This window comes from Prionailurus bengalensis, chromosome B1, assembly GCF_016509475.1.
Source record: "Prionailurus bengalensis isolate Pbe53 chromosome B1, Fcat_Pben_1.1_paternal_pri, whole genome shotgun sequence".
NCBI lineage: Eukaryota > Metazoa > Chordata > Mammalia > Carnivora > Felidae > Prionailurus > Prionailurus bengalensis.
Window position 1 is genome coordinate 43,045,695 of NC_057344.1, and position 13,814 is coordinate 43,059,508.

Consider the following 13,814-nt stretch of genomic DNA (forward strand, 5'->3'; position numbering starts at 1 on the left):
GGTTAACCAAGAAATTAAAGAGGAAATTAAAAAGTACATTGAAACCAATGAAAATGAAAACACAATAGTTCAAAATTTTTGGGATTCAGCTAAGGCAGTCATAAGAGGGAATTATATAGCAATCCAGGCCTTCCTAAAGAAGGAAGAAATGTCTCAAACACACAAGCTAACTTTATACATAAAGCGGCTGGAAAAAGAACTGCAAATAAAGCCCCAAACCAGCAGAAGAAGGGAAATAATAAAGATTAGAGCAGATCAAAGATATGAAAAAAGATAGTAGAGGGGTGCCTGGGTGGCTCAGTTGGTTAAGCCTCCTACTTCAGCTCAGGTTATGGTCTCTCAGTTTGTGAGTGTGAGCCCCACATTGGGCTCTGTGCTGACAGCTCATAGCCTGAAGCCTGCTTTGGATTCTGTGTTTCCCTCTCTCTCTCTGCCCCTCCCCCACTCATGTGCACGCTCTCTCTCTCAAAATGAGTAAACATTTTTTTTTAATTAAAAAAAATAGTAGAACAGATTAACAAAACTAGGAGCTGGTTCTTTGAAAGAAATAACAAAATTGATAAACCTTTAACCAGATTTATCAAAATTAAATAGGAAAGGACCCAAAATAAATAAAATCATGAATGAAAGAGATCACAGCCAACACCACAGAAATACAAACAATCACAAGAGAATATTATGAGCAATTATATGACAAATAGAGCAATCTGGAAGAAATGGATAAATTCCTAAAAACAAATAAACTACCAAACTGAAACAGGAAAAATAGAAAATTTGAATAGACCCATAATCAGTAAAGGAATTGAATCAGTAATCAAAATCTCCAAACAAACAAGAGTTCAGTATGAGATGGCTTCTCAGGGGAATTCTACCAAACATTTAAAGAAAATCTAGTAACTATTCTTTTGAAGCCATTCCAAAAAATACACATGGAAGGAAAACTTCCAAACTCATTCTATTAAGCCAGAATTACCTTGATTCCAAAAAACAAATACTCCATTGAAAAGGAGAATTACATACTAATTTCTCCAATTAATATGCATGCAAAAATTCTCATATTAGCAAAAAAATCCAACAATACATTAAAATCATTATTCACCACAATCAGGTAGGATTTATTCCTGGGCTGCAGGGATGGTTCAATATCCACAAATCAATCAATATGACACAACACATTATTAAAAATGTATAAGAACCACATAATCCTCTCAATAGATGGAGAAAAAAACATTTGACAAAACACAGCATCACTTTTTGATAAAAAACCCTCAAGAAAGTAGGGATATAAGGAACATACCTCAACATCATAAAGACCAAATATGAATGACCCACAGCTAATATCACCCTCAATTGGGAAAAACTGAGACCTTCCCCCTAAGATCAGGAACACAGCAAGGTTTTCCATTCTCACCACTGTGGTTCAACATGGTCCTGGAAGTCATAGCCTCAGCAATCAGATAACACAAAGAAAAAAAAAAGGCATACAAACTGTCAAGGAAGAAGTCAAACTTTCACTCTTTGCAGATGACATGATACTCTACATGAAGAAAACCTGAAGAACACCACAAAAAAAAATTGCTAGAACTGATCCAGGAATTCAGCAAAGTCACAGGATATAAAGTCAACATACAGAAATCAGTTGCATTTATATACACCAATAATGAAGTAGCAGAAAGAGATATTAAGGAATCGCTCCCATTTACAATTACACCAAAAACCATAAAATACCAAGGAATAAATTCAACCAAAGAGGTAAAATATCTGTATGCTGAAAACTATAGACAGCATATGAAAGAAATTGAATAAGACACCAAAAAAAAAAAGGAAAAATATTCCATGGTAATGGACTGAAAAACAAATATTGTTAAAATGTTGATACTACCCAAAGCAGTCAACACATTCAGTGCAATCCCTATCAAAAAAACACAAGCGTTCTTCACAGGGCTACAACAAACAATTCTAAAATTTGTATGGAACCAGAAAAGACCCCAAATAGCCAAAGTAATGTTGAAAAAGGAAACCAAAGCTGGAGGCATCACAATCCTGGACTTCAAGCTGTATTACAAAGCTGTAATCATGAAGACAGTATGGTACTGGCACAAAACGGACACATAGATCAGTAGAACAGAATAGAAAACCTAGAAATGGACCCCACTAATCATTGACAAAGCAGTAAAGAGTATCCAATGATAAAAAGATAGTCTCTTTAGGAAATAGTGTGGGGAAAACTGGACCATGACATGCAAAAGAATGAAACTGGACCACTTTCTTACAGCATACACAAAAAAAATAAATTTACCATGGATAAAGACCTAAATGTGAGACAGGAAACCATCAGAACCCTAAAGGAGCAAACAGGCAACAACCTCTTTGACCTCGGCTGCAGCATCTTCTTACTAGGTATGCCCTGGAGGCAAGGGAAACAAAAGCAAAAATGAACTATTGGGACCTCGTCAAAATAAAATGTTTCTGCACAGTGAAAGAAACAATCCTTTTAGCAAAGCTAAAAGGCAACCAACGGAATGGGAAAAGATATTTGCAAATGACATATCAGATAAGGGATTAGTATCCAAAATCTATAAAGAAATTATCAAAACACAACACCCAAAAAACAAATAAACCAGTGAGGAAATGGGCAAAAGACGTGAATAGACACTTTTCCAAAGAAGACATCCAGATGGCTAATAGACACATGAAAAGATGCTCAACATCACTCATCATCAGGGATGTACAAATCAAAACCACAATGATATATCACCTCACACCCACAGAATGGCTGAAATTAACGACTCAGGCAACAACAGATGTTCGTGAGCCTGCAGAGAAAGGGGAGACATTTTTGCATGTTGGTGAGAATGCAAACTGGTGCAGCTACTCTGGCAAACACTATGAAGGTCCCTCAAAAAATTAAAAATAGAGCCATCCTAGGACCGAGCAATTGCACAATTAGGAATTGATCCAAAGGATACAAAAATGCTGATTTGAAAGGCCCTATGCACCCCAATGTTTATAGCAGCGCTATCAACAATATCCAAATTATGGAAAGAGCCAAATGTCCATTGACTAATGAATGGATAAAGATGTAGTATATATATACAATAGAGTATTACTCGGCAATCGAAAAGAAGGAAATCTTGCCATTTGCAACAACGTGGATTGAACTACAATGTAATGTTAACTGAAAAGTCAGTCAGAAAAAGACAAATATCATTATGTGGAACTTAAGAAACAAAACAGATGGACATAGAAGAAGGAAAGGAAAAGTAAGATAAAAACAGAGAGGGAAGCAAAGTCTTAAATACAGAGAACAAACTGAAGGTTGCTGGCAGGATGTTGAGTGGGGGGATGGGTTAAATGTGTGATGGACATTAAGGAGGGCACTTGTTGGGATGAATCACTAAATTGTATTCTTGAAATCATTATTACACTATATGTTAACTAACTTTAATTGAATAAATAAATAAATAAGTAAATAAAATTTCTGGAGAGTCATTTAAAAAATAAATCATTTCTATATTTTAATATGACTATTAGCATAAAATTTTAAACTTTTATAGTTTTATAAATTAACATGTTTTTAAATGAAGTAGATAGGTTTGTAGCATCAGTGCCCCCAAAATTTTTTCTAACTTCTATAATAGTCCTATCCTTTGCTATTTATACTCAGAACTCTTTATTCTGTAGTTTCTCTTCAGAACTGTTTGATAATATAGATGAATAGAAAGTGTGACCCCTGTGAAGAGCAGAAGCAGTCTTTCTCAATACTCTATTTTTATTAAGAAATACTGTACATGTGATAAAATTTTCATGAGTTCCAAAATACCTTTCTTGTATTGTATTGTATTGTATTGTATTGTATTGTATTGTATTGGTATGTATTTTCATGTCTTGTCTAAGAAATTATTGCTTATTCCAAGGTCATGTAGAAATTTCCCTGCTTCCTGGGGTACCTGGGTGGCTCAGTCAGTTAAGCTCCCGACTTTGGTTCAGTTCATGATCTCACAGTTCTTGGGCTCTGTGCTGACAGCTCAGTGCCTGGAGCCTGCTTCAGATTCTGTCTCCCTTGCTCTCTGCCCCTCCCCCACTCATGCGCGCGCGCGCGCGCGCGCGCGCGCGCTCTCTCTCTCAAAAATAAATAAACATTTAAATTTTTTTTTTAAAAATTCCCCTGCTTCCCTCATGAAGATATATATTTTTCATTTATGCATTTAGATTTATGATTTATTTCATATAAATTGGCAAGTTGAGATTTTAAGGGTCAATGGTCTTATGTAGATATTCAATTGTTATAATACAATGTTTTGAAATGATTTTTATTCATTGAACTATCTTTGTATCTTCCTTGAAAAAAATGTTTAACCATATATCAAGACTCCCTATTCCATATTCCATATCATTGATCTGTTTGTATATCTATCCATTACCAATGCCACACTGTCTTCATTAACATAACTATATTTAAATCTGTAATATACTAAATTCAATATAAGGGAAATAGACTAAGCTTTTTTTCAGGGTGGGTTGTTTTTTTAATTAATTAAATTGCACTTTTGCAAATATTTTAGAATCAAATATTAATAGATAAAAAGTTGCATGCTCTTATGATTGGGTTTTTTAATCTATAGATTTGGTGAGAATCTTAAAATAATAAACCTGGTGTATGTGGCAAATTTCTCAACTTATTTTTATGTTTAACATCTGTCTGCATTTCTGTTTTAGTTTCAGTGTAAAGATATTATACATATTTTGTTAAATTTATTTCCAAAATATTATATATTTATAATAGTGTAAATAGTACTAATTATAAGTTGGTTTCCATTTACTGCTGTTATTATAAAACAATACTACTAACTTTTGAACATTATTTCCTCTGATCTTTCAAAATATATTACTTCTAGAAGTGTTTTGTAGATCCCTTAGGATTTAATATTGTACTTAACTACAACATATGCAGTCTCATTTCATCCTTTCTGATAATAATCTTTATGTTCTTGATTTCTTGTTTTTTGTTATTGCACTATAGTTAGGATGGCTAGGATTTATGGGAAAATGTTGAATAGGTATGGTGACAGCATAATTTGTTCCCCTGCTTTGAATTTTTTTTTTTTGAAAAACAATGTACTTCATCATAAGTTGTATTAGGTACATTTTCTGTTGATGCTGTTTATCAGATTGATCAAGTTTACTTCTGTTAGTTTGCAGTTTTTTTAAAAAAATTCATAAATAGGTGTTGAATTTTTTGTCAAATGATTTTTATGCATCACATGAGAAAATTGTATACTTTTTAAAAATAATTTCATTGATTTGATGAATTCCACTGATTGACTTTCAAGTGATACAGGAGACTTGTATTTCTAAGATAAATCCCAATTAGTCCAGATTACTATACTTTTAATATGGATAGCTATAGAATATGCTAATATATTGGTAAGAATGTTTACATCTGTTTTTATAAAAGATGTTTTTCTGTAACTTTATCTATGTTAACTTACTTGTCTGGATTTGGTATCAGGGTTATATTTTCCTTATACAATGAGGTGATAAAAGTCCTTCCTACCAGTTTTTTGAAAATGGTATTTCTTCCTTGCAAAAATTTTCTGGATTTAACTTGTGAAAACATCTATTTCTAGAGTTGGGGTGGGGGGCTGGTTATTTTTGTTGGTATTGATATTTAAAAATTATAAACCCACAGGCTAAAGAAATTTTAATTCTGGTTTCTTGGTTATATCTTTGATTTATAATTCCTTTTCCATAGGAATAGCCATTTTTACAACTGAATAGCTTTATCAGCCTTGTTTCTTGCCCATAACTAATTGGGATTCAAAGAATTTATGTACTATTTTGATCACTTTTAGTCTGAGCTGATACAATTCCTTTAAAATGTGTGGGCTTCTTGTGTGTCAAATAAAAAGTACACCCCATTAATCAAAGGAAAAGTCATGCCCACAAATCTTTTTGAGATAAAATTTTTTCTATATTGGACCCTGGTGAGGCTGCTATGAGATAACTTATTCAACATTCTTCATAGCCTTACTTTTTCAGAGTTTTTAGAAGCATTCTAATACAACACTTAGAAGACCTTTTGCATAAATAAGATCTATAAAATTCATCACTTTGGTTTTTTTTAGGATTTAAAAGAGTCTTACAGTCACATGCTTGACTTAATTGTTAACTGATGTCAAATTTTATTGTTCAATATCTCAGATTTAGTTTTTAGCTATTTCTCTCAATAAGCATGTTTTGTTGGAAGAGTCTAAGGATGAGAATATTTTATTTTCAAACTAAACCAAAACAAAACAAAACACAAAATCCTGTCTTTTATATTTGATCTACATTTTACTTGAGAATTGAAATGTGTCTTCATTAACTATTACTCTCTTCTCATACATTATCATAGGCAAATTAAATCACCTACTGGAAATCTTTACAATCTATCTGGAAATCTTGCTGACCAGAACCATAAATTCTATTTTCCATATTGTCACAGGCAACAGTGATGCCAAACAATTTGCCACTTCATAATAAATGTCCTTATTTCTCCAATTTCTAATAACATGTTTTAAAGCTATCTTTGAATTGTTCACCAACAGTATTCTCAAGACAATTTCAACATATACCAAAAGTCTTCAACAGTTTCCTAGATGACTTTCTACCTTCCATGTACCATCCAATTCTAAAGCTAATGCCATATGTCTTGGATTCCTTTTATATAAATACACTATCTAGTTACCAAATTGTTTTCTGTTATAGATAGAAAGAGGTGCAGGAAACTTTACCCAAACATAGAAACTTAAAACAATCATTTAATTGTGTTCATTTTGTGCGTCATGAATTTGGGGAATTCATATTTTGTGTCTCAATGTAGTCAAATTTCAAATAGGGAAGATGATTTTCAACAGAATGAGCATTCCAACAATGAGAGTTGCAAGAATTGGTATTCTAAAAAACCCAGTCAGAATCTCACTTCTATACATTTTATTGATCAGTTATACCACTAAGGTCAACCTGGACTCAATGAAAGAAGTGGTCTCTTCTGATTATTGGTGAAATGTGTGTGCATGGACAGAAGCAATAAATTACAGCTGATTTGAAGAAAAGTTACTGCAAACTAATTGTTCTACAGAATGGAAACAGTTTGAAATGCATTAAGTATACTCTAATGTTTTTAACTTACCAATCTATTACCATATGACAAACACTGGAATGAATGTGGAAATGTTAAGAACTACCTCTAGCTCAAAATCTGGGAAAAGCTGCTTTAATTATCTGAAATTTAGGTTTTTATATTAAGACTGTCCCTAATCATCATTGGATATGCTTGGCTTACTCTAAAATCCATCTTCTTTGAAGAAAAATTGTAGGAAACTACATTTTCTAAGAACTCCAGACTTCTAGTTATATTAGGCTAACAGGAGTAACTGAAAAACTTTTGGAGGGTCAGAATAGTCCAACTATTTATAGTATTTAACCCCTGTCTCTGCACCATCTCCCTTAGTGGCTTATATGCCCTATAACTCTTCATGATAGGTAGTACCTCTGCTTGTGATCTACCTGCTGGTATGTAACCCTGACCATAGTTACAAGTCATGCTAGATGGCTCAGATGTTGGTACTAGTAATACTGCCTCCTTTCATTGTCCCTCCAACTGCCGAAGTGATAGTGGATTCCTGTGTTGCCTAAAGATTCTCCGATTGGCTTTCATCTCTGCCATTGTGTGTTGCCTGATGCCTTATGTTGAATTCCTTCTGTGTGTGGGGCTAAAGTGATTTTTGTTTTCCTGCCGGGGCTTTTACTGATATGCCTTATATATAATATATGTTACCTATGTTATATTACTCTCTACAAGTAAAATATAAACTTTCCTCATATGATTTATTATTTAAGTCCATATCTAATCTAAATATAGATTATAGACAACTAAATAAAATATTATTTATTTTATTAAATTTAATAAATTAAAATGTAGTTTTAGTTATGTTTTCAATTTTTTATTAATACTTACCAGAACTAGCAAGGCCAGCAGCTACTTGAGGCGGAAAATTTCCACTGTCAACACTCCCACCAGTCCATGCATCATCACTAGTTTCACAATTAGGAGGCAAATACGAAGGGTTACAGTGACAGTTCTTTTTATTATTGCATACCTGAAACAAGGAGAAATATCATCTTTTAAGATAAGAAATATAATTATTTGTGTTCCAGTAGAATTTAAAAATAATACTTAGGTCAAATGAGGCCAATATTCTTATGTGGTTTATGAGTATATAAACGTGTGTGTGTGTGTGTGTGTGTGTGTGTCTGTGTTTATGTGTTCAGTTATGTGTTTACTTTCTAGTATTACGCTCAGTGATTTCTATTCTCACATCACATTACTGCACTTACACCACGTTCATTGCATTTTCCTGGAGTACAATCATAATTCAAATATCCAGCATCTACACATTCTTTATTCTTGCAAACCTGAAAAGAAAATAAGCCAAAGTAAAATAACTGAAATAACATCTATATTTGACATTTCATTAAAATAATTCTCTATGATACTGATATAAAAGGTATTCATTTAATAAGTGTTAACACACTAGCAATAAGTTGATTAATTTATAGTGCTGTTTCCAGCACTAGATGAGACTCTGATTATCTGATAGTCAAGAAAACAACAGAAGTATCTTCTCTTCTTGTGCTGGTATAAAAGACATCAAATAAATAAAAGTGAAGACAACTATGTCATAAACACTATAATGAAAAAAGCACAGGGAATTTATCTGATATGTGGGAATAGTTTAATCTTATCAAACCTCTTATCAACCCCGGATGTTGAACAAGACTTAGGCAAGGATAGAAATGAAAGACAAAGTACTTATAGGAAAAGAAATAATATTTAAAATGACCCTACATTGAAAGATAATACAAAACTTTTGAGAAATATTAACAGCAGTGTAGCTGGTACACAGAGAACAACCATTTAATCATGAATTCACTAAATAATTGAGTCCTACAGCATGCCTGTCCTGAGAAAAAACCAGTGAACAAAAAAAAATCTCATTTTGTTCATATTGCAGTGAAAGATATAGAAATGCACAAATAAAAAGGCCAAATGTGATGTGACAGTAACTGTAATGGCAGGATTGTGCAGGGTCTTACATTATTTTTTTAAAGTTTATTTATTTATTTTGAGAGAGAGAGAGAGAGAGGGAGAAAGCACAAGTGGGGCAGGGGCAGAGAGAGAGGAGAGAGCAGGAATCCCAAGCAGGTTCCGCATTGCCAGTGTGGAGTCCGCTGTGGAGCTCCATTTCATGAACTGTGAGATCATGACCTGAGCCAAAGTCAGATGCTCAAACGACACAGTCACCCAGGAGCCCGTGGGGCCTTACATTCTTAAGCAGAAAGATGGCCTATAACCTGCAAGCAATTGGTTGTTTTTAGAGATTTCATGGAAGATCCTTTTTGGAAAAAAGGATGGAAAAGGCAATGAAAATGTTGAGAGACAAATTAGGACACCTTACGGTAGTCCAGAAAATGATAACCATAGAGTGAAATTGAGTGGTAATGGTGTAATGAAAACTCATGGTTCTATTTGAGGTATCATTAAAAAGTTTAATACACTTAATTTTAATGATAAATTGATTTTATTGGAGGATGAAAAGAAAGATGGGTCAATGACACCAAGGTTTCTGGTTTATATAACACTCTTAGTAGTAGTATGATTGATTGAGGTAGGGAAAGCTACACAGAAAGCTCAGAAGTTTAGCAGTTATTTTTTGAGACTTCTTTCAACTTCTTTCAACTATGCTTAATATTTTTAAAATATTTAAACATTTATTGATGTTATGAAAAGTCTCTGAGTGACATGGCAAACCAAAGAACATGTAACTGGAAATATTATTTTTATAAAAATGTTTTCTAAATATTGTCAGTATTTCTTTGGGAGTTTCTTCTTAAAAATATATACTAATAATATACTAATTTTTAAAACCAGACAATGAATCTTCCCAAAAAAGGTTTTGCTAAACATGGTGAGTATGAAATAACACATTATTAAAGGTGTCTGATAATTTTGGCAACCCATACCTCTGTTTAAGAAGGAAATATACTTATTATAAATTGATGACCAGGCTATTCTGACAGACTAGTGTTGCTATTGTTAGAAATATATCTGTTTTGTTACAATGATGCTTTATCACCTAACTAGCACTTGGGCAGAGAAGTTAAATAATTTGCAGAGCTGTTGTCAAGAAGAAGATAAACATAACTCTCATAAGCATTAAATAAATTCTTTCAACTAGAGAAGAAAAAAGTTGAGAAGCCATTGTTGGTATTATGAGTATTCTATTTGTGCAATGAAAAAAAGTTTTTTGGCTTTAACATGGTTACTTCAGTTGTACCATGCAGAAAGGCTAGGAAAAAACACCATCCAAAGTGGAGAGCTAGCTACAAAATCACAGAAGTTTTTTATCACCATATCATAATATAATATAATATAATATAATATAATATAATATAATATAAAGAAAACAATGGTTCCTCACCAAACACTTTGAAACAGATTTTTTGAAAATTTGGTTTGTGGTAAGAAAACTGATGCAGTTTCCTATTCTTGTCACTATGTTAGAATAGGATTCTTGTACAGAGGACTTAAAATAGTGAATAAATTATGTGCACATATTCCTTGAAAAGAACACATGACTGTACCAGAGATAAAGTGAAAATAATTTTAAGTTCACAAAAGTTAAAATGAGACAATATGATTCCACAAAAGTAACCAGAAGCTGAAGCCAGTATTCCTCTACAGGCCATCAGTGACCAAGCAAATAGACTTTAAGTGATCATGTTTACCCTGTACAAGTGACAGAATTATAAACAGGTTTTACTAAATACTGAAAAAATAGTCTGGATAGAAGCATCAACAGAATGGTGCATTAGAAAGTCCAAAGTTCTTGTTCTATCTTGGAGATATTTTTAAAATAATAAGAAGGAAAGCTGGCTAAAATAACCAATAAGAACTCTAGAAATAGTCAATGGTCTATGGCAACCAAGAAAATGCCCAATCAAGAAACAGCCAAATTTAAAATTGTAGAAAAGTTTGTGGTAATTTTTTTAGAGTTTACTGATTTATTTTGAGAGCGGGAGAGAGAGAATCCCAAGCAGAGGTGTGCTGTCAGCATAGAGAGCCCAATGCAGGCCTCAATCTCACAAACCATGAGATCATGACCTAAGCCAAAATCAAGAGTTGGATGTATAACCAGTTGAGCCACCTAGGTGCTCCAAACTTTGTGGAATTTTTAAAATCAAATTTGCCCCCACTCCTTCCCCAGCATGGCATAGTCTTGGTATGGAGGAGGAAACTGCTGAGTTCACAATGATTTCCTTTGAACTGAAGGGAGCAGAGGAAACCATATTTTCAATTTTGTATTTTTCTTGGGAGCTACCTGAAGGACTGGTCTCTGTTTAACCTAACTTGAATCTTAGATAAGGAGAAGCAATGGACACTGCTCAGGAATGCTGCAAGGAAACTTAAGTTTTGCAAGCACTTGGGGCAAAAAATAATGGGTAAAGACATACAATAGATCATGTGAAGCCCAAAGGAGAGGATGGCATGAGAATATTTTGAAAAGTAAGACATCTGATAATATCCATGTATGTGGGAAATCAAAAAAGCCACAGGGAAGCTCAGGAAAGATGCATCATCACAAAAGTTCTGAGAAGACCACAAGCTTTCTTTCTCCTCAGGCTGATTCCAAGGCTTAGAGCACACCCAACTTCCCAAGCACAGAGTCAGTCTGCAAACACAGGGAGAAATGTCTGTTTTCTCAAATGTCCAATTTTCAACAACAACAACAACAAACAACATTAAAAGGTAGAAAAAGAAACAGGAGAACATGGTCCATTCAAAGAAAGAAGATTAAGTGACATAATGTTATTTTTAAATAACTATACTAAATATGAAAAAGTTAAATAAAAGAAAATTTAAATAAAAACATAGTTTAAGAAAGAAAGAAAATCAGAAAAATTATATATGAACAAAATGAGAATACCAACAGAGATAGCAATTATAAATAGCAACCAAAAAATTATGATGCAAACATGTAATAACTAAATTTAAAAATTTATAATTTAGACTCAAAAACAAATTTTGGTTGGCAGAAGAAAGAATCAGTGATTTAAAGATAAGATATTTTAAACTTTGGAGTCTTAGATGAAGAAAGAAAAAAACAAAGAAAATGAACAAAGATAAAGAGAGTTATGAAATACCATCAGGCAGATCAAAATACATATTATGGGACTCCCTGAAGTAGATGAGAAAAAAGGAGACAGGGAAATTAGTTGAAAAACTGATGTCTGAAATTCCCCATGTTTGAAGAATAACATGGATCTACAAATCCTATGAGACAAATGAATACCAACTAAGGCAAAGGCAAAGAGATTCACACCAAAACACATTATAATCAAACAAAATGCCAAAAAAAAAATAGAATTTTAAAAACAGCAATTGGAAAATGAATTACCATGTACAAATTATCCTTAACAAAATTATAGCAGATTCCTCATTAAAAACTTTTAAAACCAAAACGCAATGGGCTCATATATTGGAAATGCTAGAAGGAAAATAAAAAGTCCTGACAACTTAGAATTCTATATCCAACAAAACTGAGCTGAATTTGATAGGGGAAATTAATACATTCTCATATTAAAAAGAAATAAAATTTGAGGGAATTTATTACCATAAGACCTAGCCTACAAAAAAGTACTAAAAGGAGTCCTACAAGATAAATAAAAACTTGCTAGTCTGTAACTAGAATTTACACACAGAAATAAAGATCTCTGGTAACAATAAATAAATGACGAAAGTATACAAATTAGTAGTATTGTAGTTTTCATTTATAACTCCATTTTGAAAATTTCTGAGATTAAAAAGACAAATACATAAAATTAAATAATTATAAGTCTGTGTTAATGGGTACACAGTATATAAAATGTAATTTTTGACATCGAAAAAAAGTGTGGAGGGCAAAGATGTACAAGAGTAGATGTTTGTGTATACTTGAAGTTAACTTGGTATCAGTTCAAATTAGATTGTTATAACTTTAGGATGCTATATGCAATCCCATAGTAACCACAAATATAATAATCTATAGAATATATACAAAAGGTATAGAGAAGAGAATAAAAAATGTGTTACTACAAAACATGAACTAAAGAAAAGTGAAGGTAGTGATGGGGAAATGATGTACAAAAAGAAGTTATAAGAAATATAAAAATAATAAAATGTCAAAAGTAAGTCCTTTTCTATAAGTTACATTAATGTTAATGGATTAAATTCTTCAATCAAATACCATGGGGTGGCAGAATGGATAACATTGCTCAACTATATGTTTAAAGGGACTCTTTCTGCAAGACATTCACCTGATATCCAATGTCACAAACATGTAGAAATTGAAAGGATGGAAAAATATATTCCATGAAAGTAACAACAAAAGGGAATGAGAATGGCTATACTAATATCAGACAAAATAGATTTTAAATCAACTATCATTGCAAGAAAAAAAGTACACTCTAGATTAATAAGTAATCAAAATTCACCAAGAAACATACAAATGATAAAAATGTATATATCAAACATCAGAACTCCCACATAATGGCACAAACAGAATTGCTGAGAGAAATAGATAGCTCTACAATAATAGCCTTCAATATTCCACTTTTGAAAAGAAGGGGACAGAAGATCAATAAAGAAATAGAGGATGTGAAAACACTGTATAACAATTGGACCTAATGGACATATATAGAACACTGCTTAACAATAGCAAAATACACAT

The 13,814-nt window shown here is 32.6% G+C and overlaps 1 protein-coding gene across 3 annotated transcripts in view; it reads right to left on the reverse strand.

The window, feature by feature from the left end:
* Positions 1-13,814, reverse strand: part of ADAM2 (ADAM metallopeptidase domain 2) — a 136,899-nt gene that overhangs the window by 2,849 nt on the left and 120,236 nt on the right. For all 3 annotated transcript variants that reach the window (XR_006294637.1, XM_043563591.1, XM_043563596.1), the window contains 2 exons: positions 8,383-8,460; positions 8,003-8,144 (listed from right to left, as the gene is read on the reverse strand). Coding sequence is in view for 2 of the 3 variants with exons in the window: in XM_043563591.1 (XP_043419526.1) it covers positions 8,003-8,144; positions 8,383-8,460 (220 nt within the window). In the remaining variant the exon portion in view is untranslated. The remainder of the gene's footprint in view (positions 1-8,002; positions 8,145-8,382; positions 8,461-13,814) is intronic.